The 26,097-nt window shown below is 37.1% G+C and overlaps 1 protein-coding gene across 1 annotated transcript; it reads right to left on the reverse strand.

Moving 5' to 3' along the window:
- Window positions 1-17,982: 17,982 nt before the first annotated feature.
- Window positions 17,983-25,453, reverse strand: LOC104118290 (histidine--tRNA ligase, cytoplasmic-like). The gene is made up of 7 exons (XM_009629509.4): window positions 24,085-25,453; window positions 22,680-22,859; window positions 22,195-22,452; window positions 21,674-21,808; window positions 19,859-20,137; window positions 19,148-19,288; window positions 17,983-18,494 (listed from the first exon to the last, which is right to left on the reverse strand). The coding sequence occupies exons 1-7, from the start codon at window positions 25,378-25,380 to the stop codon at window positions 18,195-18,197; spliced, it is 2,589 nt and encodes an 862-aa protein (XP_009627804.1). The 5' UTR covers window positions 25,381-25,453; the 3' UTR covers window positions 17,983-18,194.
- Window positions 25,454-26,097: the final 644 nt, after the last annotated feature.

Genomic DNA, 26,097 nt, shown 5'->3' on the forward strand with positions numbered 1-26,097 from the left:
ATAATACACCCCAATCGACAAAACAAGTAGTAAAGTCTTTATCCCATTAGGCAAACACCTAGGTCATGGTCACAACCATAGGCTTTTTATCTATTTGGAAAAACCTTAAAACAATTATTTCTAGTCTTCTTTCTTTATTTTGCAATCATTAGTGTAACATTAGAAATACAAAACAAATCCTTGTTGTGGAAGTGCAATCCAGATAATCCAATTGCTCAAATTGAAATATATATCCCTAACTCCCATCATAGCTCCATATGGATTAGACCCCGACTCTTAGTTGGATTTCTATTATTGCATACGACCGTTTCATACTTCTTTTGAGGTGTGCTTTGGACGTGATCAGATGCCACCGGCCAGAACAGGGAGTGTGATTTCTCCAGATGTTCGCTCAACTGCATTGTTAAAACCAGTTAGCGTCAGACAACGTGGTACTCTCTTATCTTTGAGTTTCATTTGTGCAAGTACTTGAGGATGGATAATGCACGCACCGCTCTCGTCATCTACCATAATGCATCTCCCATCGATATCTAAAATTCGTAAGGTAATAACGAGGACATCATTATGAGAAAAGGTCAAATCATTGGTGTCTGAATAATCAAAGACGATACTTTCTTCGAGTCTGTCATATCATTCGCGAGTGATTGATTGCTTGAGCTTGTGGTAGTGGTGAATTTTACGTTGTTGATGGATGAGTCAGCGCTTTCACCGATGATCATGTGGATGGTACGGGCTGGTGAGGGTGGTTTTGGTGGTCCTTGGCGTTGCTCGTGTCCTGAAGTTGGTCCTTCCCCGGTCGCTTCAACTCTTTGAGGTATCCTTGTTTTGTGCCCTCGTTCCTTAGGGCGATGCAGTCCTCAGTTTTGTGCCATCGTTCTTGATGGAACTCGCAGAGGGCGTCAGATTCTCTGGTACTCAGATCTGACCTCATCTTCTACGGCCACTATACTTTCTGTCCGAGTTTCTCCAAAGCATAGACTATTTCTGCAGGCGACACACAAAAATTGTGAGCTAATAGTAAAGGGGGCATACCTCTTTCATTCCAGTAAGTCCATGTTCTTGGTTTAGACGGGCCTGCTTCGTAGTAGGCGGAGGGTGTGACGGCCGTTCTGACGTACAGTTGGTGTCGTTCCCTGTTAGATCGCGGGGCTGCGAGATCTATTATGGTATCATTTCTCTGATCTTTTCTGGATTCTACCTATATCGAGGTCAATCGATGAGCTGGTCCATTGAGGTCGTCCTCATCTGCTCGGACCTCGACACAATATGCATTATGTATTTCGTTCCACGTGGTTGGAGGGTACTTCTTCAGTCGACTTAATAACTTTTTGGTCGCCCTCGAACCATCCCTGCTCAACCCGTTCTAAAAGGCTGCGACCGCCATCCCTTCCGATACGTTTGGCAGCATCATCCTTACTCGGTTGAATCTCGCGAAGAAGTCCCCTAATCCCACTCCCGTAGACTGGTTAATAGCAAATATGTCGTTCACTCTCGTCTCGGCCTTCTTGGCCCCAGCATGGGCCGTTACGAACTTGTCGGCCATCTCTTTGAAAGTTTCTATGGAACGCGCAGGTAGTTGTGAATACCATGTTAACGCTCTTCCTGTGAGGGTTTCACCAAATGTTTTTAACAATATGGAAGATACTTGTTCTTTGGCGAGGTCATTGCCTTTCACGGCGATGACGTAGTGAGTCACATAATCTTCAGGGTCAGTCATGCCATCATATATCCTGAGGTAGGGCAGCATTGTAAAGGTTTTTGGTATGGCATGTGGGGCGATGGCATCACTATACGGTTGCCAGGCGAACTAGCCGGCATCTCTCTTCGGCAAGATCTTAAGGGCACCCGGTATTTTATCGACCCTTTCTTTGTGTTCTTTTATTTGGTCCCGGAGTGCTTTGTTCTCATTCTCTATTTCCTCCATCCTTTTCAGAATGGCAGCGAGAGTGTCGTCACTTGCACTGTTAATGTTATTGTAAGTAATACATGTCGTTGGAGGAGGATGGAGTTGGTTGTGTTACTCGTCTGTTGGTCGTATAACGCAAGTCCTTGTGTTTTCTGTAGTCGTGTCCCTAGCGCGCTTGCAGAGGACGCTGGTTAGCGTGTCAGTTACCCATGCCTCAAGGAGTTTTTTCACAGCTGGGGGCGTCTCCTCCGCCACGGATGTGGAGGCTACCTTACCAAGAGATTTCCTGATGCTGCAGTGAGGAGGAGGTGACCCATCTCGTCTAGGGGAGGCATTGGGCGTTGTGTCTTCGTCTCTTGTTTCACAGCTTTCATTGATGACGTTCATGAGGTTGGTTGGGAGGTCGCTTATTATTCTCATCCTTTCTTCTCTGTTACTTTCCATATTGGGATTTGTGTACACAAAGAAAGGAGATCTTGTTCTTGCTCTTTTTTATACGTTAGTGATCCGTGTTATTTGTAAATCTAGAAGAAACTAAAAATTTAACTAGAAAATCCCCATAGACAACGCCAAATTGTTTGACCCAAAAACGTAAATCTCGGTTCAAATAATTAATTCTAATTAAATATAGGTTAATCTTAGTTAAGAATAATTTTCTCAAATCTTGATATCAAAAGGTAGTTGAGAAGCATTTATGAAGACTATAATGATTCCTTGCAATAGATGCCTTATAACTACCAAGAACAATAATAATACGTAAGATATTCAATAACTGTCAATCTGGTAGCAGTCACGTAATAAGGAGAATAATTTAAGCAACAAAAAGTGGAACAAAGAAAACTTTCTCCTGACAATGATTGGATGACATATCCTCAAACAGTCGAGGATTCCTCGGATCTGGCAAGAATCTTAATAAAAAAGTAAAGTTTTGTATTGAGTGAAGAATAAATCTTTTTCAAAGTGTTGTTCTTACAAGAATGAATTTCACGTGCATTTCCTCTCTCTCTTCCTTCTATTTATATGGGATCCTTTCCCGAAAAACCTTAATAGTACAAATGTAAGGAATATTCACTTCCTATTCCATTTTGAAAACTAGTTGTTACAGCTCTATCGTCAGTATTCGACCACGCCCCTCCTCGACTCTTCGACCATGATTCTCGTTGAAGACTTGACCGTGACTCTCCTCGACTTCTCGACCTTGGTCCTCATCGGTATTTTGACCACGACTTTCTTAGCCTCCTCGACCTCGGCTCATATGACTTCATGACCGTCTTTAAATGATGATTTGCGGATCCTTCTCGTAGTGTTATTTTGATTTGAATGTCCTAAAGGCAAATTTTGATCCATACAGTTCCTAACTGGTTTTTTCTCCAATTTATTTACTCTTACTCTAATAAAAATGGTGAAAGTAAAATTGAGATAAAATAAATAAATGATACTTCTAATAACTTAGTCAAAATATTTTTTTAATATTGTCAAAAAGGCATGAAAAAAACAAAAGTGACATGTAAAAGGAAATCATGAAAAGAGTATGATGTTATAGAGAGAATCGCACATTACGAGGAAAATTCAACTTGTAATACTTATATAGTTCCTTTTAGTAACTAGATGATATTTTAAACTACAAATAGACTATAATTGTTAAGTTTTTTATTTATTCTATGTAATAAAATTATTAGAATATATTTTATTGTTATTTTACTAAATAAGGTTATCCAATTTTTGTAAAATATATGGAATGAGGTAGCCACAATATCCAAGTAGCTCGACTTGCAAAAATATAATATGCTCCTGACAAAAGGGCAGAGTTTGCTTCGGTGATAACATTTGCGAAGCTACTTTATTAATATTCGATATTAGTCTCTTTCCATTTTATTTATTTTATTTTCAAAAATATTCCAAACATATCCAAACAAAATAGAGGTTACGTCGGTCTCATTAGTTCTTACGTTGTTCTCAAGGAATATTTTGATGACAAGAAGACAAGAATGATCAAATTTCTCTTACACCCGAGTATTTAAATGCCTGAAAAACAGCTTTCTCACATTTCACATGTATATTTTACTTATGGCTAAGATGTATTCGACCTGAAAATATAATAGATTTGCTTTCAATTTGTACATTAAAAAGGAGCTCTCAAAGATAAATTTTAAGAATCGTCTCTTTGCCCTTGCTTTCAATTTGCACATTAAAAAGAGCTTCAGTGTCTAACCTTACAATAGAGAAAATAAATTCATTTGCAATGATATTTCTTTCCTCATTTTTTTCACTATCGGTACGCCATAATGGTACGAAAGGTTGAGCAAATTTTTGTTTTTCCAATCATGTCAATTCATATTTAAAGAAGCTAACACTTCCTGGTCGATCTTCGTGATTCTATTTTTCTATATCCAATTTAAAGAAAACTTTTGTTCTCCCAGCACAATTAGAACGGTAGTAATAGTGTTAGTATGATATCTTTTTATTTTTAAATTGCTATTTGTACCACTGTTTGATTCCTATCTTTCGCTTCGATTTTCATAATATCTTGTTGTTGTTACTACTTGCCGCCAATGTTCTTTTCATCTTTTTTTAGCTGAGGGTCTATTGGAAATAGATTTTCTGTCCTCTCAGGGTAGGGGTAAAGTTTGCGTACACATTACCCTCCCCAAACATTACTTGTGGGAATTCACTGGGTTTATCGTAGTTTGCTTCACGCAAAACACAAGAAAAAAAGAAATGAAATTACAAGTTTTTTTTTCCTTTTACGACATGACAAATCGATACAACTATAATGATTTAAATAAGATTAGCGTGAAAAATTCAGTGTTCAGAATGAGGTTCCGTTGCATTTCAAATGGTGTCTTTATCAGCTGGAAGAAAAATTGGGTATCCCTACTTTACAAGAGAAATAATGATTTGGTTATATTAAGAAAGTGGTTGATGAAAACATGAAGGATATTCTGATAGTGAAATCTAGGCTTTGATTTTTTGTTCATTTTCTCTATACCAACATTAATATTTTCTTTGGGTTATTGTATTGGGCTTACTTTTTATTCCACGGAAAAAACCTCAAAAAAGATTTTATAATAATTATGGTGGATTATTATAATATATTTTTTTGAGCACTGAAGATTATACAGGAGCAGCTCAATAAGGATCCTGGGAACATGATATTGCAGCAGATAGAAAAGGAGAAACACCAAAAACTAAGGCAATCGTCCTACTTAGCAGAGGTGTTCTTGCAGCAAAGAAGCAAGGCTAGTTGGATTAATCTAGGGGATGATAATACCAGTTATTTTTACTCAGTGATAAAGCACAGGATACTTAAGCAAGCCATAGTTCAACTCAAAGATAATCAAGGCAACTGGCAAACAGAACAAGTTATAGCTAGACTGTTTGTTCATTATTATCAGGATCTTCTGGGGAAACAACATGAGGAAAGAATCAGAGCCTTCAGAGGTTTTCTAAGGAATGGTCCAATACTAACAGAGGAGCATCATTTGAACATGCTCAAGCCTTTCACTTAAGAGGGTACTTAAGTGTTAAGAAGGTTGTCTTTAGTATTGACATCAATAAGAGTTCTAGGTCCGATGGTTATGGAAGTGATTTTTTCAGAGCAGCATGGAGTATAATAAGAAAGAATGTAGCAGAGGCAGTGCTGGAGTTTTTCCAAAATGACCAATTTCTGAAACAAATAAATGCCACCAATATTGCACTCATTCCAAAGGTATCAACTCCTGAAAATGCTAGTCAATATAGACCAATTGCATGTTGTAATGTGATCTATAAGGTGATATCAAAACTTATATGCTTGAAGCTTAAAGAAGGGGTTAGCCATCTGGTGTCTGAAAATCAGACAGCCTTTGTACAGATAAGATCCATGGTGCATAATGTTTTAGTTTGCCACGACCTTCTAAGACATTATAACAGGAAAATAACCCCTAGATGCCTTATGAAGATTGACTTAAGGAAAGCATATGACATGGTGAGCTGGAAATTTATAGAAGAGGCATTAAATGGCTATGGGTTTCCAGGAAAATTTGTCAAGCTTGTGATGGAGTGTATAACCTCAACGAAATATTCTATCATTGTTAATGTAGAAGGGAATGGCTATTTTGAGGGAAGAAGAGGACTAAGGCAGAGGGATCTCATGTCTCCCCTCCTATTTGTATTAGTTATGGAGTACTTGTCAAGAACACTTAAGTGTATGAGTGAACTTCCAGATTTTAGGTTTCACCCAATGTGTAAACAACTCAAGCTCACTTGGTATTTACTGATGATTTAATGATCTTCTGCAAAGGTCAAGAAAAATCCGTCAAAAGAGTAATGAAGGCACTAGATCACTTCACCAAGGTTACAAGATTGATAGCAAACATAAAAAAATTAAGTATATTTGTTGCAGAGGTAGATGAAGCAACTAAGAAGAGACTACTGAAAATAACTGGATTCACAATAGGGACTTTCCCTATTAGGTATCTGGGACTATCACTTTCTTCAAAGAAGTGAAACAAACTGGATTGTCATCAATTGACTGATAAGATCACTCAGAGAATAAAGTGTGGTTATTCAAAGCAGTTATCCTGTGCTGGACGATTACAAATCATTAATGTAGTACCCTTCTCCATACATAATTTCTGGGGGGCTATGTTTATACTTCCTCGGAGTACGCTTAAAGAAGTTGATAAGCTATGTAGGGAGTACCTATTAGGAGGTACAGAGGAGAAGAAGAAAACACCACTAATATCTTGGGAGAAGATTTGTGTGCCTAAAAGGTTTGGAGGACTTAATATTAAGAACTGTCGACAATGGAATATTGCAGCTGTTGGCAAGCTTATATATATGGCAGCTATAAGAGAAATAGGACTCCTTATGGGTGAAGTGGGTTCATGGTATGTATATGAAGCATGACAATAATATCTGGACACAGGCCCCCTCTGGATTGCAGCTGGTATTGGAAGAAGATAAACTCTCTGAAGGATGACATGATCACTTGGTACATAAATGGCAAATACAGGTTGAATTCTACCGGAAGGTATTCTATTACAGGAAACTACATTTCTTTCAAAGGTAATCTTACAAAATAGGCTAATGCTAACCTGGTGTGGACTGCTATTGCTCAACCAAAGCATCGATTTATCTATGATTAGCTGTACAGAACAGACTCTTGACAAAATATAGGCTTCGACAACTGAGTATTCAAGTGGATAACAGTGAATGCTGCCCATGTAGTATATACACAGCAGAAACTCCTCTATATCTATTTGTAGAATGTGCATGGACCAGTGCACTTCGAAAGGAATTGGAAAATTGGCTGAGCATCCAACTCCAAGCAGGAGAGGTGAAGAGGGTAATGGAAAGAATCAGAAGTAATCATTGGAAGCAAGCAACTAAGGAAACAGTATCGGCTATTTGGAGTGCTATCATCTACCATACGTGGAGGGCAAGGAACTGGGTCATTTTCAAAAAACAAAGTTTAAATATTGAGCTAGATGTAGTATAGATTTAGATGGAAATTGTACATAGATTAGAACTTCTAATCCAGACTAGAAGAAACTATAGGAACAATAGACTGATACAAAAAATCATGTGTAACTAGAAAGTCATTTCTCAAGCCTAATTCTTTACATTAATCTTCCTAGAAGGTGGATGTGTGTGTGGGTTAGGTGCTCTTTAGGTATAGTGTGAACTCATGTTTGTTGGTATGGTAATATTCACAGTTGTTACCAAAAAAATAATTATGCTACTAATTCCATTCTTTTTTTTATTCAGTTTTATATCACTCTTCGAAAACGACGAAAATATAGAGAGATTTGAGATAACTACACTTGCTTAAATTAAGCGTGACTAGGATAGTCTATGATCAGTTGATCACTAGAAAAAGAATCCTGTAAAATATCTATGCTAAGGGTGGCAAGTGGGCCGGGTTGGGCCCGAAACCGCGGGCTAAATGGGCTAAACGGGCTTTGGCCCGCTATAGGTGGGCTCGTGCCGGTCTCGTGGACCAATTCTTAGCTAGAAATCGTTTGGCCCGCCAAGAGACCGAGACCGGACCGGTCCCTTGACGAGCCAAACATGCCCAACGGATATTTTTATAAAAAAAATATAGTTGTTTGGCTTTTGAAAAAAAGAGTCGTTAGGTGTTTTAAAAATAGTCGTTGGGTATTTAAATAAAAGCCGTTTAACCCTCCCCCTCCCCCAACTTAGTTTTATCCCCAAACTTTTTATTATTATACTTTTTCCCTATTTTCTACTATAAATATCCCCTCATTCTTTCATTTTCTTACAAAATCAATATCAATCTATCAAAATCTCTCTCTAATTTTCTTCTATACTCTCTACAATTATTTACTTTATCAAAAAGAAATAGTGAAAAAATTGTGAGGTTGCTAGTATTGCTTACTTTATTCCAAAAAATAGTCAAATAATATTGAGGTGTTTATAATTGGTGAAAAAATTGTGAAGTTGGTGAATTGGAGTCTTCAAGTCTTCAACGATAATCAATTTTCAACAAGTTGTTCGTCAATTCGGTAAACTCATTCCAACTCTTAAATCTTAATATTATAGTTTTGTTTGTTTTATTTATTTTCTATTACTTGATTAATTAAGATGTCTTCCTTAAGAAATATTTTTGGTAAAAGTAAGAATAAGGAAAAATTCAAGACTGGCGAATCTAGTGGTACTGATGTTCGTCCTTCCCTGTCCTCGGCACCCCGAACCAAACCCCATACCCATCCTATACCTACTATTTTTGATACCGATAATAGTTTATTACAATTTAGCGACACTGAATTTTGCCATAATATAGCACCCGGTGAACATTTAGACCATGAATTAATGAATGCTCTCTATTCTAATAATTATAATACTATTGATGATAACGATGATAAGGAAATTGATCTTGATAAAACTCAACCGGACGATGATACACCCACTAGTCCTTGAATATCTTTGAAGGCATTGCTTTCAATATCTTTTTATAATATTTTTGTCTTTAAATTTGAATTAAAAAATTAGGTCACAATTCTATAATAAAATTATAAGGCATTGTCTTAATTTTTTTTAACATCTTTTTGTCTCTAATTTTTATTTAATTTTTTAAAAAAATAATACTTAGTCTTGGGTCCATTTAGCCCGTTGGGACCGTGGCCCTGGCCCGTTTAGCCCCCGGACCATGAGTGCGTGGGCCCGGTCCCGGACCGGTTCCTACAAAAAACGCGTTTAGTCCGGAACCGTTTAGTCAGTTTATTTAAGAACCGGGACCGGCTCAGGACCGTGTCCCACAAGACCGGCATGTTTGGCTTGTTTAGGACCCGACCTGACCCACTTGCCTCCCTTAATCTATTCATAGGAGGTGTCATCATAACTTATTTTATCCTCAAGCAGTCGTTTGGTTGGTGAAACAAAGAATAATAATTTCGTGATAAGATGCAGTATCATTTTATTTTATCACACATATATATATATATATATATATACATATTAATTAGTTACAGGAATTATTGTACAAAAATGGCAAAATTAGTTATCCATATAGAATGTGTAATAGCTGATCTCAATAGATATGCTAACCAATATCCTTATCTATTCTATAGGCCTTAACCAATGGAATAGCTACTCCTTTTGTGTAACAAGTAATCATAGGCTTTCAAGTCACATCCGTCACCTTTTTCTTATATTTTGGGAAATAAACTAAGAAAATATTAAGGTAAAGTGTGTAGATGAAGGGACCCACTTTGAAATTATAGAGTTCGATAGTTTTTTGAGGACTGGCTATGGTTGTGACTTGTGCAAAAGAAAGCTTGTGGTTATAATTCATTTACCCATATTCCGTCTAATCCTTTTTAACCTATTCTTCAAAAATGACAATATGATAATATTCAGGAATATACTTCCAAGTGGCTAACTTCTTAAAAGCACTCATGTTCCTTTGTCTTGTACAACTGCACACAGTTAACCACTAGGGTCAGTCTTGTTAAAACAAATTCAAGAAACTATTTCACAACCAAATATATCTAATATCAGTTGATAGTCAAGATTGTTTTGAAGCTTATTGATGCCGTTAAAGATTGAATAGTCTTTTTGTGACACTTTCTCACAGTTACTTGACTTATTAATCATGTAGTGTTTTATTATTTAATATTTTTTAACTTTGTTATTACTTGCCTAAATTTGAGAGTTGGAATGGAACCGTCCTGACTGGGGTCATGTGCATTGTGTGATGTGAGGTTTCGACTGCATTCTGTGCTATCATGTGTTTGTCTAGAACTTGCCATGTGTATTAGTCGAATCGAAATAAGTAAGCTTTGTGAGTTTAGGAGATGATATAGGCGCTTCTTTGATTGTCCATTGAGCTTTTATGCCACCATAAATAAAATTATCCTTAGATAACCCATTTGAGCCTATAAGCTTTTTCTTTGGCACCCACATTACAAGCCAATTCCCATTTTGTTCTTAATTAAATCTTGTTGAACCTTTACCTCCGAAAGCAATTAAGTCGCTAGAAGAGTAAGGTGAGAGTTGGGATAACTTTTGAGTGGAACCATAGAAAATCCAAAGATGCATGTATATTTTGGAAGATCATTAGCCGGACAATCTAAATTTATGGAGAGTGTTGAAGAAGAAAAATAAAGCAAAGAAAATCCAAAAATAAAAAAAGAGAGCGAAAAAAAAGAAAATAAATAAATAAATAAAATATATATATATATATATATACACACACACACACACACACACACACACACACACACACACACACACCGGACTAGTGAGTGTATAGATGTGTTTAAAGAAGAAGGGCCAAGTTGTATATGATTTCGTGGCATTGCTTGAATTGGTCATAAAGAGTGTGTATTTGAAAGTTAAGTGTAGTGTATTAAAATGCTTAGGATGGTTAGTCACTATACCCAAAATATATCCTACATGTCCCTTATCTTACATTACAACCCGTAAAGACCTAATTGATCTTAGACTTTGCGAGCTTAGATTAGTGGAGATATACACTACGGGCAAGCCTATGGTACAACTACGGAATGCACATGAAATTCTTTGTGAGAGTGAGTGGTTCTTTGTTCATATATGTGATGTCCTTAAATTATATTCAAATGCATATTTGAATGTGTGGACGAAATACCCTCTTATTCTTTGGTGAGGCACGTGATTCCATGACGGATAGGTGACGTTATTAAACATCTCTTGTTGGGTGAGTGTACGAGTTGAGAGTGCTTATTGGCGATGAGTCGGTCTTTGAGGTTGGGTGGTTATGGGCAGGTTGTTTGAGTGTTTTTAATTGGTTACTAATATTCCGGTATGTGAAAGTTGGGAAAGATATGAATGCGTATGCAAGAGCTTAATTGTTGGTATCAACCATGATCATAAGTGTAGTGTGTTGAATTGCCAAATATTCCTCCATTGTATAATGTCTTGCGTGCATTGTTTGGTTAGCAAGGTTTTAGGTTGCTCGAGTACGAGTAAGAGCTTAAGTATGGGATGGTGAAGTTAGGCTAAATATTCATATTTTTGCATGTAATTTGCCTTACATTATGCCTCGATCTTATTAACTTTGGTGTGAATATTTGTAACTCGAGCTTAATAATGGTGTTTGTTTATGTAGAAGTCAATTGGAAGTGATTTGGCAAGGTTGCATGCAAATTGAAGTAAAAACGGAAGAATTTGGAGGGAGTATGACTTTGGTTGTCACGACCCCAAATTTTCTCCGTAGGATATCGTGATGGCACCTAGTCTCTAAGACTAGGTAAGCCTATCAATGCGGAATAATAATAAATATCTGAAATAAATAAACTATAATTCAAACAATTTCAACTCCCAAAACCCGGTAGAAATAAGTCACAAGCTTCTAAAAATTTTATCCTCAATGTCTCTATATATCAAGGTCTAAAGAAAAATAAGGAAGCAACATAATAATGATAGAAGGGGACTCCGGAGTCTGCGGACGCTGGCAGATATATCTCGAAGTCTCCTCGTACAGCTAGTTTACTGATGCCTGGTCTGATAAGATGTACCTGGATCTGTACAAAAAGATGTGCAGAAACGTAGTATGAGTATACCATAGCGGTACCCAGTAAGTGTCAAGCCTAACCTCGGTAGAGTAGTGACGAGGTCAAGTGAGGCCCTACTGAAAAATAAATAATGGCATGGTAAAATGTTTAACAATATAATAAGATAAAATGACAATGGAAATGAGTCAAGTAGTATGCCACCATTTAATTACATCAAATAATGGCAATTAATAATCCGTGGAAACAAAATCGAATTTCTCTACAACTTTAAGAAAAATCACAACAAAAATCAAAGGCAACTACGACCATAAATCAATATCAACAAGGGCACTCCCGAGGTACCGCCTTGTAATCCCAAATCATAAATAAATTCACAATATCTCATTTTTTTTATCTCACCGCGGGAGCCTTCATAATTTATTTTAAAGAAAATATTTTTTTCAAAATAGCATCCCGCGTTTTAGCCATCCTTATCACATCGCATGACTTCTAGTAGTTTCCTCTACTAGCCACGCGTATCAAGCCACCCTTATCTCACCGCATGCGTTTTAATACCCAGACCTTATACCACCGCATGCGTATCAACATTACAATATATCACAATTTGTACCTCAAGTGCTTAAATAATTTAACTTGCCAAAATAATTCAACAACAATAATTTTTTTCACAATAAAGAGCTCACGGCTCGTATCAAAATAATTCAACAATAATATTTTTTCACAATAAAGAGTCCATGGCTCATGTCAAAATAATTCAACAATAATATTTTTTCACAATAAAGAGCTCACGGCTCCTTCACAGTTCACAATGAGTACGAAAATCTTACAAAAATATTCATGAATAAATAATTCAGCAAAATAATAATTCAAAATCTTTAATACGTTGCTTCAATACCAAATTTAAAAATGTCAAATACTTTATATTAATAATATTTAATTTAAAGAAAATCAACATCAAATAATGCACAAAATAAAAGAAATCAAGTTCCAACTAAACAGATAAAATAATTAGCAGGAAAAGGTCAAGCAAATTTAAAATATAAACATTAAATCAATAATGAAGAATATAACAAAATAAAATAATTTAATTAATGCGCAACAGTGATCTACATAGCAAAAAATATAATCTTTCACATTTAGCCCGTGTACACACTCATTACCTCGTGTACACGACTTTCCATACATTACAATTATCAATCCTTGGGAGAATTTTCCTCACACAAAGTTAGACAAGTCACTTATCTCGACTTGCTCCAATTTAACCAAGTAGTATGTCTTTTCCTCTATTTTCCGACTCTGATCGACTCGTATCTAGTCATAATTAATTCGATACAGTCAACAAAAATTATAGGAATCAATTTCATAAGAAAATACTATATTTTTCAATAAAATCCGAAATTAGCTAAAAAATTCCCGTGGGGCCCACCTATCGGAATTCGGCGAAGCTTACAAAATCTGGCGAAACTTACAAAATCCGACAACTCATTCAATTACGAGTCCAACCATACTAGTTTCACTCAAATCCGACTCCGAATCGACACCGAAATTTCAAAAAATTGTTTTTATGAAATTTCTAAAATTTTCTCAAATTTTCATCTCAATACACTAATTAAATGGTGAAAACAATGATATATTCGTGTATATTGACCAAATCCGAGTTAGAATCACTTACCCAAATGTTTCTCCTTGAAAATCTGTCAAAAATCGCTTCTGCTCAAGCTCAAGTTTGTCAAAAATGGCAACTGGGGATGAAATCTCCAGTTTTATCAACTGCCGAGGTAGCCATCGATCCCGGGTATCGATCATGGCTTCGATCTTTATGGCTCTCGATCCTGGCCTCGGTCATAGCCCTCGATCCTGGGCCTCGAGTTGGGCATTCGATCATGCCTTCGATTCTGTCTTCGATCATAGCATCGATCGAGCCTTCGATCATGGCCCTCGAGTTAGGCCTTCGATCCTGCCTTCGATCATGACCCTCGAGCTGGGCCTTCGATCTTGAGCATCATCCCTGGCTTCGACCCTGGCCGTCGACCATGGACTTCGACCCTGGGCTCGATTTATGCAGTTACAGCAGAAGAAAATTGCAGCGGCTTTTTCAGTCCAACTTTTGATTCGTTAACCATCTTAAACTCACCCGAGGCCCTCGGGACCTCAACCAAATACACCAACAAGTCCTAAAATATCATACGAACTTATTTGAAACCTCAAATCACATCAAACAATGCTAAAATCATAAATCACACCCCAATTCAAGCTTAATGAAACTTAAGAATTTTCAACTTCTACATTCGATGTCGAAACCTATCAAATCAAGTCCGATTGACCTCAAATTTTGCACACCAGTCATAAATGACATAACGAAGCTATGGAAAGTTTTAGAACTGGATTCCGACCCCGATATCAAAAAGTCAACTCCCCGGTCAAACTTCCAAACTTTAAATTCCTATTTTAGCCATTTCAAGCCTAATTTCACTACGAACTTCCAAATAAAATTCCGATCATGCTCCTAAGTCCAAAATCACCATACGGAGCTGTTGGAATCATTAAAATTCTATTCCGGGGTCGTTTGCACATAATTCGACATCCGGTCACTATTTAAACTTAAACTTTTAATTTTTTTATCAAAATTTCATATCTCGGGCTAGGGATCTCAGAATTTGATTTCGGACATACGCCCAAATCCCAAATCACGATACGGACCTACCGGAACTGTCAAAATACTGATCCGAGTCTGTTTGCTTAAAATGTTGACCAAAGTCAACTCAGTTGAGTTTTAAAACTCTAATTCACATTTTAATCCATTTTTCACATAAAAACTTTCCGAAAAATTTTACGGACTGCGCACGCAAATCGAGGAATAATAAATAGTATTTTTTGAGATTTTAGAACACATAATTAATTATTAAATTTAAAGATGACATTTTAGATCATCACATTGGTGCCCAGGTTCGCGCCAGGCACCAACCAAAACACCAAGGGCAGCAGAGCAAGAAAGTGGAAAAAAGTTTGATGTCCAGGTTGGCGCCAGGCGCCAAGCGAGACGGCTAAGGACGGATTTTGTTTTAATTTGGCTAGAACTTGGTAGTTTCGACCCTACATGCCCCAACATGTATAAAAGAGGTGCTAAACCTATTTCTTAGAGGGGGGAGACATTATTGGAGAGACAAAAGGCTATGGGAACACTTGGATGCAACGAATTACTCGAGTTTTTCTCTCCGTTCTTCCTTAATCTATAGTTTAATGCTTTCAATTATTATCATGGTTGTTAGTATGGTTATGAGTAGCTAAACTCTTTTATCTAGGGTTTGATGGAACCTTTTGGAGGATGATTTTCTGTTGCGTTAAATATAATTTTGTCGTTAGATTCTCTCTACTTGTTCAACTACGTGTTTATTGCTATTGATTGAATGGCCATCAATTGATTGTGCCTATTTAGTGTGTATTGCTTGAGATATGGTATATATTTAGGTAGTTGTAGAATAACATTACTCCTGACGTATGTGAGAGATTAATACGGAGAGTTTAAAAGCGGGATTAGAGATAACGAAACCTTGGTGCGATCGCAGTGAATGGTGAATTAGTGTCAGCTAGCATAGCTCGAGAGAATACGTCTAGTAAATTGTAGTAGTTGCTCGAGAGAGAATTACGACACCTAAAGTACTCACGATTGGTAGAGAATCATTAGGCAAAATTATAAAAGACGTAGCGGGAAGGATTCCGACAATTGGGAAAATCGTAACTCTAGACCTCCTTAATCTTGTCTCCAACCCTTAGTATCTTTAGTTGTTAATTTACTCCTTTAATTTGTTAGTTAATTAGTTAAACATAAGAATCTTTATATTTATAACTTAGGAATTATTTGAACTTGTCTTCTTAGTGATAGTCAACAGTTGTAGCTAAACTTTAGTTCTCTGTGGGATTCGACTCCGGACTCTTAACCCGGATTATATTTGCAACGACTGTTTATTCTTTTTAGGACTAGAGTTGGGCGTGATCAGAGCCCATTCATTTTCGACGTGGGATTCCATCACCCCCTCCCAACATCAGGGGTCTGGCTCTGATACCATAATAAGAATGGACCTTGAGCATAATTCAATCATAAAAGCTCAAATGGTGAGAATTGTCCAAGCCATATAAAGAGTTCAAGGAACCATCCATCTCCAATGTGGGATTCTATTGCTACATATTTTCATAGAGATTCAGCTCTTGAAACTGGAACACCATCAAGAATACATGTGGTTCCTCCTTGTTTGACTCAACAAAGGCCAAGCTTTTGAACTTGTAATTGTGTAACTTGTTAACACAGCATTGCCAAGCTCAAACTCAAATATGAAACTTAATTTTACACATGTAATCTGCTCATTCTCTGCAGATCCCACAGGGTTTAGCTTCTTCAGAGTTGAGTGGCAAGACAATATCAAGCAGCAACAAAAATTCTTACTGTTGACGTTTTTCCAGTTCTCCGAGGGCCTTGTAAAAGATAAACATGGGCAATTCATCCCCTGGAGATTGACTGAACGAACTGCCGAATTAATTCCTCGAAAAACATTGGCCTGTATTTCTGGCTGAGATACTTTCTGGGAAGCCCTCATCTCCATCTTCTCCATTCAGTGCCGCCACCTCTAGTCCATTTTGACTTGTAGATCCAACCTACTCAATGCCTCTAGATCAAGCGAAGTTTGTTCCTAATGAGGACAATCCTTGGAATGAGAACATTCCTTGATCGAGCTGTGTCTCCCTTTGGTGTATTCCTCGAGGCATCTTCTTAATTTGATACATACTTTTGACTTTCCACACATAGAATGTATCTTCCTTTCCCTATATTTTGGTGTTTCCCTCCTGGACAAACAAGGAATAAATCAAGCTGATCGTCCACCTCATCATTCCCGTCATTAAATTGAGGTGAATATCAAAGATGAGTCCTCTCTTCCATTACTTCTCAATTTAGACGACGCGCCAATGAGCCAGATTCCTATTATCGTATACCTAAGCAGAGGCGGATTCAGGATTTAAATCATATGGGTTCATATTTACTATTTTTGCAATTTTAATGAATTTTTACATACAAATTTTTACTCCACGTCAAAAGTTATGGGTTCAGTTGAACCCGTAGCTAGTACGCTACATCCGCCTCTGTACCTAAGCTTAGCAAGCAATGGTGAAGCTGCAGAAATCCCCCTTATATCCTCTGAATGATCATACTCCTCAGTATCATCAGATATTATCCAAGGAGTATGTACCAACGCAGACATTACAACTTTTTCAGATTAGGTTTTCGAATTTATTTAAGGAGCATCCTTCCATTTGTAAATGAAGGCTAAATATTAAGGTTCGATTGAGACAGTTCGAGAAATGTTCATAGGATCATGACAGTGCCACTCAACAACTCTTATTAAAATGCATCGCATGTTTGTTTCTGTCGAGCCGCAAAAAATATATAGTAAGTTTTATTTTTTGCTTGTACTATGTGAAAATTTTATTTTGTATTTTTTTACTAGTTTTTTAATCAAATAATCGGGTGTCTATTTGGGGGGGTTGCTTTAAAATATTGGTGCTGTAGTTATTCTAACGTACCATCCTTTTCTAGAGAAAGAATAGTTTATATGTTCCCAGGCGTCAAGGTAGCTGGCTACTATTTCATGTGTTCTCGAGTTTCAAAATGATAAAAAGTTCTCCTTTAAGATCTATAATTTTGCTTGCCTTCGCTGTCAATTTTGCCTCCGATAAATAGGATTAGATGTGTTCTTCCGAAATTTGTGAATAAAATTTGATCTCCTTAACACTCAACAAGAGTATCGAAAGGTTACTGCAAATATTGCGAAATGTGGAGTTTATGTCCTATAAAGAAAGAAAGAAACTGATAAATACAATCAAACAAATTTTGTTGCAAAAGTCTGAAGCGGTTAGGATAGTTTGAAAGTCAATTTAGAAAATCTTTTTGAAAAATATTAATACCCTATATACAGAAAGAACATGAATGACAAACGTATGATGAACAAATAGAGATGTATCATTTGCAATACATAGATTCCATTTTAAAATTAGAGCATAGAATCGATTTTAAAATTAGACCAAGTGTTAAAGGAATGAGTCCTTCCATCAATGTAAAATGCACTTACAGAATCTCAGTTTAGTTTATTTCACACGTAATGGGTTCTCAAAATGTAACTTCTTGTGTGGATTAATGATGGACAGGTAGGGGTCAATGCCCACCAAAATGTTGGATTTTAACCCCCACCCCCCAAAAAAGCATTCTTGTATCAATCTAACAATACTAATAACTTGAGATATTACATGCCTAATCGTCTGCATAAATCGTTCACAAGGTTACCTCTGGGGACTTCATAATCAATAGCTGCAACAACATCCTTCAATTTTACAACTCCTTCGCTAAGTTCGCGTTCACCAACAAGTACCATCCAAGGGATCCTCGAATCTCTAGCCCGATCAATATGCTTCATCACTTTTTTATGTATCATGAATTCTGCTTTCACTTTAGCATTCCACAATTCACCAACCAGCTCAGCAGCTAAAGCACTGTCGTCACCAAGAATGCTAACGAGAACTTGAGTTTCAGTGGCTCGGATTTCCTGGAAAATTGTCCAAGGAAAAGTAATGACACCATCAATGACACAGATTGCGTAAGTTAACACTTCAGAGAAAAACATGGGAGAGGGAGGGAGGGAGGGAGGAGCTTATAAAATAATAGGTGGACGAGAAAAGCACATAAAGGTAGGTAATGAAGTGGAGCTAGTACTACAACAAAGTTAGGACATCTTCAGAAATGCAGACTGCACTTGCCATTGAACGGATAAACACAAAATGAAAAACCAAGTAAAACAGAACAGTCTCTCTATTGTTCTCCACCCACCCCATTTTCACCCTACATTTTCAGTTACTTGTGGGAGTACACTCGTTTATTAACTGCATTATGTGCACCATGAAATGCTAGGGACATTCATCAAGTCTTGAGTAGGTTGTAATAGTATCAGTTCTACTGCTTTGTTATAGAATTATGTGAACTCTCTCATTTATAATCTTAAAAAAAGGCTCAAAGATGCTAGAGATGGGACACTTTTATTTACTTATTGATGTGCAAAAAGTAGAGAAGTTACATCATGCACTAAATTTGGAGGATCCGACACGCACCCAACAACATTTTTAAAGAGTCCGAGTAACATAGGTGATAACTACCAAAGTCTATTTCAGAACAAATCAGATATGTTTATTTAGCTACTATCACCTGATTCTTGTCTTTCTGAACCTGTTCCATAATTGCAAATACTCTCTCGATTCCCAGACTAATCCCAACAGCAGGAACCTGCCGTGTGCCAAACATCCCTATTAGATTGTCATAACGTCCACCAGCAGCAATCGAACCAACCTGCAGACATTTCCAGACCAGTGTTAGTGCTCACAGAAGAGAAACTTTCATTTATGAATATTTCATGCACAGACAAATATAATAGGAAGAACAACGAAATAGGAACAGAGAGTTATATATTGGTCTATGCCATAATCAAACTACTAGAACTTCACCAACAATCTGATCTTTCATCAGGGTATAATGATCGGACATTTAAAGAAAACGAGGCTGCACTTGGGGACTTGGAAACATGCTGTTCACCTTGGAAAGAGTCAATTACCTAGAGTAGCGTTCAACTCTGAACATAGTATATGAGACAAGAGGAATCTACAATTATGTACACTGGTTACTCCAGTTTAGATTACTTTTCAGCAATATGAAAGTCAAAGCAAAATGATCAAAGGTACTTGAGAGATACTTTCGACTCCTGATAATGTTGAGAACTCAAACAATTTATATATATATATATATACTTCTTAGATGCCCGAATGCACAAAATCTGAATTGATTATCACCACATCAACAAGCCAAAGTTGCAAAAGCATAGTCAACTGGAACTAAAACTCCTTAGCTAACTGAGAGATCTACCTGAGTAGCTCCTTTAAAGACAGCTTCAAATATGACTCCTGTGTAATAATCAAGGCCTCTTGCAAGGCTCAAGTCAAAAACGACTCTGTCAATACACCTGGACCTCTCAAGAGCTTTAAACATGATATCTAATTCATCCAATGCAAGTGAGGATTCATTGTTCTCCAAAAAACTGCGTTCCTGCTTAAGCTTAGATAACAATTCCACAGGAGGTCCCCTCCATTTGACAAATGTACCAATTCTGTCTGATATCGCATCACTTAAGCCTTTCTCATCTGCCTGGTACAAAATATAGTGGCATTAGAGTGCTAATGACATGCTCTCTCTATTTCAAAAAGATACTCCTTCCGTTTCAATTTAGATGATGTAGTTTGACTTGACACAAAGTTTAAGAAAAAAAAAGACTTTTGAAACATGTGGTCCTAAAAGCTTATGGGGCAAAGCCATGACATTTGTGTGGATATAAAAGCTTCTCATTAAGGGTAAAGTGGGTAAAAATGAAAAGTTTAAAGTTAAATTATTTCCAAATATAGAAATGTGTCATTCTTTTTTGGAACAGACTAATAAGGAAAGTGTGTCATTTAAATTGAAACGGAGGGAGTAATATTTTTGACAGATTTTTCAACATAAGTCTCTTTAGTATTTCTTTTTATGAAGACATAAGTCTCTTTAGTAATTTGATTAAAAGATCTGGAAAAGCAGTATTTTTCATGTCATTCCTAAGTCCCTTAGTTACATATTGACATCTAATTTCACCATGAAATGGCCCTTGAAAAGTAAATGACTGAAATATGAGGCAATCTTAAGAGGCGGGAACAACAATGATTTTATAAAATAGATAATCATATATTTAAGAAGAGAAACTACTCAGTAAGAGAACTAAAATGATTCACATATTGCAGTGAGATACTAGAGAAAACCATACAGAGGGAGTAACCTTCAGAGAATCCTTACCTTCTAACATGCTAGAAGCCCACAAGAACAGATGAAAATGATTTATAAAAAACAAAGTTAGATTTTGCACTGAAATTCGAGATCATCCTGGTATCCACACCCCAAGGAAAAAGCGAGGGAAACATGGAAGAAATTAAACATTTCTTCCCTTCATTATATTATCCTTTTTTAAATGTTTTAAAACCAAAACAGATCAGTCAGTTGAACAGTTCAACTGGGAATCAGTAGCACTGCCGTCCAGTTAGATATGGTTAAACCAAACTAGACAACATCAATGGGTCATCAAACACTCTCATCTCATTGCCCTCCTGATTGGCTTTAATATTGTAAACACCGCAAGAAAAAGAACTCAAACTACTCTATATCCTGAAAGTTCTGGAATGCACAGCACTAAATCCCCCCTAGAAAACAAATGTGAGACAAAAGCCATTGAGGTGAAGGAACATTGGCAGTCCAGCAATGCACAAGAGAAGAAACGAAGTGTAAACCTAGGTTGTGTTTCAAGTAGTCCAACCAAGAGAAAATTGCCTATAGATTATAGAAAAAGAGAGTACAATTTACTAGGTGTTTTTGCTAAATTTAACAGCACATGAATCAGCATGTTTAGTTGCACTTGTTTTTCATTTTGTGTTAATTACAGGAAAACTGATCCTCTAGTCACACATATTATAGACTAGGAGTTAACAACCGAGCCCTGACATAGCTTTAAGATGATCGAAATGCCAACATATGGAGAACCAAGAATGAGAGAAACCAAAACTAGCAAGCCAGTACTAAGCAAAGCACCATTAACAGATAAAATATTGAATAGCCATCTTAATAAAATGTACAAGTTTATGCCGACCTGAGATGATGCCTCACCATTTCTTTTTTTATCTGCTCAAACGATTGTTTATCTAGCTTGTCAATGCTTGAACAAATGGTTCTGAATTTCTCTTGTGGCACCCCGCATATAGCTAACATACCATCAAGCAGCTTTCTATGATTAAGCTTTACCTGAATAAGAAATAGATGATTTACATAATTAGTTAATGTCATACACCACTAATAGGATAGATGATTCCCTATGCATAAGAAAAGATACCAGAATGTTCTGGATTATAAGAAACATAAAGAGAATATATACACAAATAAAAATGGTATCACTCCTGACAGATATGCATAGCCATAAAACAATTAGAAGATTTAAATTGCCCCAATGAAACAGCCAAAAATGCTGTGGTAATGAAGTTAATGATTTGAGAGGGTGCGCAGGGAGAAAAGGGGGCAGGGGAGCGAGCAAGAATCATAGGACAAGATCATATTTCAAGTGATGATTCCAATGTCAACTAACAAGCATTGATTGAATTTAAACATGGCTAGAGAACCATTAGAAAGTTTACCTCGTACTCTCCAATATCAAGCTCATCTAACAACTCGGTCAAGATCTTTATGACCTCAAAATCAGGCATCATCTTCTCAAACTGACCAGCTATATCAAAATCACATTGGTAGAATTCACGGTATCTACCCTTAGACGGATTATCTCTTCTGTACACCTTAGCTATCTGATAACGCTTGAAGGATGTCAGACCATTCATTGCTACGTATCTAGCAAAAGGAACTGTCAGGTCATAACGAAGAGAGCAAAGTTCTCCCCCCTGCAAACGTTGACGGGAAAGCGGATTCATCAGTACCAAAAAGATCAGGAAAAATGCACAACTCGGATTCTAATACTGAAACAATAAAATGCACCTCTTAAACCTTGGGTGCATGTCACAAATATAAGTGTGTGTGTGTGTGTGTGTGTGTGCATGCGCGAAACCCACATGTGACAAGGTGCACCAGCAAATCAACAAACAAATAGCAGTTGAAACAACTAGGACACCTGATCAGCAAGGTCATAGATTAATTTTGAGTCTTCACCATATTTTCCCATCAGTGTCTCTCTCATTTCAAAAGCGGGAGTATCCAAAGCTGAAGCACCATGCCTTTTGAAAACCTCAACTATAATTGAGAATGCTTTCTCTCTTATAGCCATCTGTTCCTTTGCAAAATCACGTGTACCCTGTGACAAACATTCAGATTTGATGTTAGATGAAAAGCTAACAATGTCCATTTTGTGCACCTAGAAAACAGAGCTATAACTATTGATATTCTTTTTTAAGTTGGTATGTCAATGACGAGGCGATAAAGAATATCAGGACTTAAATTGAAGGTATTTTAATTTCCCAATTAACAACTTTACCTCCTCTTTTTTTTTTTTTTTTGATAAGGTAACAACTTTACCTCCTCTAACACTGTTCGATAAGATAACAAATTACCTAACAGAAAACATTGTGAAGGTAAGTTAAAGATCAAGTTCCTATTTCTGCCAAGGGGATGAAACATACAAAATTCAGAAATAAGAGTCCAACTTCAACATAAAAGAGTCCTGATAAAATAGGGAGACACTGCACAATAAGTTTACAGCAGAATGCCTTAGCTTCTTAAGTGATTTAGCCTTTCTAGGCTCTAACCAATATTATTAGCCATAAAGCTGATGCAGAAACTTCCCCACACAATCTTTCTTGGGTCCAAAGGGATTTATAGCTGTTAAGGCTTCATAACTTACACTCCACTTCTGAATCCTCTCATTATAGGCCGGCCAATTTTTGTCATTGCATCATCCTTCAGCATTTCCATCCAGTTGCTGGAAAACCTCCACCAAAATCAACATTGACGGAAACTATTCCATAAGAGAAGGCATTGAGCAGAAGCATAACAATTGAATGTCGCAGTGTTTCTTTTTTTGTTCCTTTAGTAAATTGAACATTAAAGTGTTTAAAAAGAAATTGAGTGAAAGCATAAGAGTTAGATTACTTTTGTTTTCGATAAACTTGAGACCTTTTTACAAGGATAAACATCAGAACTTATTCAGAAGTAATAAAGATTAAAGGAAATATATTCATATTCTAAATGACTGCTGCCACATTTCTTATTTTCTTGCGCTTTTAAATAGAATGTTTCCACAGTTCTTGAGCTATATAGCGTTATCGGGTATAAAGGGGCATACGCAGGGATTTTATTAAAGGCCTTGGACCATTCCAGCATTGACTTAATGATTTCGTATCAGTTGACCTGGTATCAAAACCAGATTAGCAGGTTTCCAGCATTGTTTTATGTGTAGCCCACATATCTTTTTCACATAAACAAATAAAGGAGACAGCCAAGTATTAAACCAGTTCCCAAATTATCACAGCTACGAATAATTCAATGAGCGGGGAAAAAGATAGCATAGTATGGTTCCTTGCCTTTGGGAGTTTAGGCAACCGCCGGCTCTCATTGCTCTCCACAATATCTTTCACCTTTCTCAGTAATGTGCCAAATCCCGAGTCCTTCGGGTCCAGCAGAGACAAGAAATGGCGAACCAAATTCTCGAATGCCTCGGTCTGAATAGGCATGCTCAGCAGCCTATCCTTCAAATATTGCAGCAGAGCAGTGGTACCTTTACCAAGAATCTTCTTCTTCTTGCCTCCCTTTTTACCTGCTTTTGCATTGTCCTCGCATACACTCGTATTACCACTGATAAAATCATTTTCTTCGAGCGAAAAGAAAGCAGCTAAGGCCTCCCATGAAACTATTTTCTCTACCATCACCAGTAAGGAGTTAACATCATGTGAAAACTTAACATATTCCTCATCCGAATGAGCTGAAACCAAAGACGCAAAAACAGCTTTCAGCTGATCAGGTCGAGGACATTCTTTTTGAAGCATTGCAGAAATTTCATCATCTCTGGTGCGCTTCGCTCGGTTATAACTGATGTTGCCCAAATCTTTAAGTGCCACAGCCAATGAAAACAACGTGGTGCACATTGCACTAGCTGTTCCAGAAGATCCTGAATTGGATCCAACAGCAGAGTTCAGTTGTACACGAGTGCTGGAGTGCAGGAGCCGGCAAATTTCTCTAAACTTGCCGTGCACAACTGGAACACTAGAAACTGCAGGTTCATCAATATTTTTGTTCACGAATTTAGAACCGTTAAGTAAGATCTTCACGTCAGCAGCCACGGAAACGACGTCCTTGGCAGTGGAACCATCACCGGAATCATTCAAGTTGAAAGCTAATATGTCCGCACCCAAAGCCTCGCAGGACAAGGCAGCAACAGCGTCAATAATAACGGACAAAGCTGAACTTCTATGGTCCAATATAGCGGAGATTCCAGATATTGCTGCTACAGAAAAATCGCCTGGCGAAACGCCGTCAATAGTATTATCAAACGAAATCGAGGACACGTCATTGAGGATGATATCAGAGAGCTGAGTGACGGCAGCGGAAGACGAAGAAGAGAGCAAGAGCTTATTTAGGAGGACTACAAGAGAAGCTTTAGACTCCTCGGGTGTTAAATTACTGAGTATTGAAAATGCGGAAGATTGTGTAGGAGCATTAGTGTTGTTGCTGGTTTTGGAATTGGAGGAAGATGATACTTTGGAGAGTGCTGAAGAGTCAATGCTCAGACGACTGAGTCCGTTGGCGATTTCGAAGACGGAGGAGGATGACAGTGATGAGCCTTTTCCACCCACTGTAACCACGCGTCTCTCTTCTGCCATGGAAATAGATTCGCCGGCAAACTCACGGCGGTGAGGGGTTTGAAAAGAATCAGTTGTTTGGGAAAGAAGGGAATAATGGGGCTTTATTTCCTAGTTTGGGTTTTGGGCTTGGTGGGCTGCTGAAATTGGATGAGTTAGCTTTGGGTTTATTTGGAGATGTGGATCACGGTTGGGCTTGGGAGGTTTAAGAGCACGAATTCTCTTCTTTATGTGGCGTGGCCCCGCTTGTGCCTGGTCTTTGAAGAATGTTCTCAATTTTGACTGTGTTGGTAAATAGTCTCAGCGTTGCGAGTCAAATGACATATTTGCCCTTGAGATATAACCTCATGTTCTTGTGGATTTCATGTAAATAAGTTGATTAGATTGTGAGAGCTAAGTTATATCTGTATGATAGAATTTGCAACTAATTTAAATATATTGGTAGAATACTTATATAAGTCTATCATGATGTCATAGATTGTGCAAAGTTGAATAAACAAATAGGTTGAGCTAAGCTCTGTCAATATGAAAGAATTCGCTACCAAATGAACTACAATAATATGATCAATATGGGTAAAAGTTCTATCTTTTTGTCATAGCTGCAGGTGAAAAAAAAATGCATAAATGACAAATTACGAGTTAAGTTATACCAACGTGGTAGAATTCACAATCATTTAAAATAATTCTAAGATCAGTACATTTTAAATTATATCATGCTATCATAGTTTTGCGAAAAGT

The sequence above is a fragment of the Nicotiana tomentosiformis genome, chromosome 6, assembly GCF_000390325.3.
Source record: "Nicotiana tomentosiformis chromosome 6, ASM39032v3, whole genome shotgun sequence".
Lineage (NCBI taxonomy): Eukaryota > Viridiplantae > Streptophyta > Magnoliopsida > Solanales > Solanaceae > Nicotiana > Nicotiana tomentosiformis.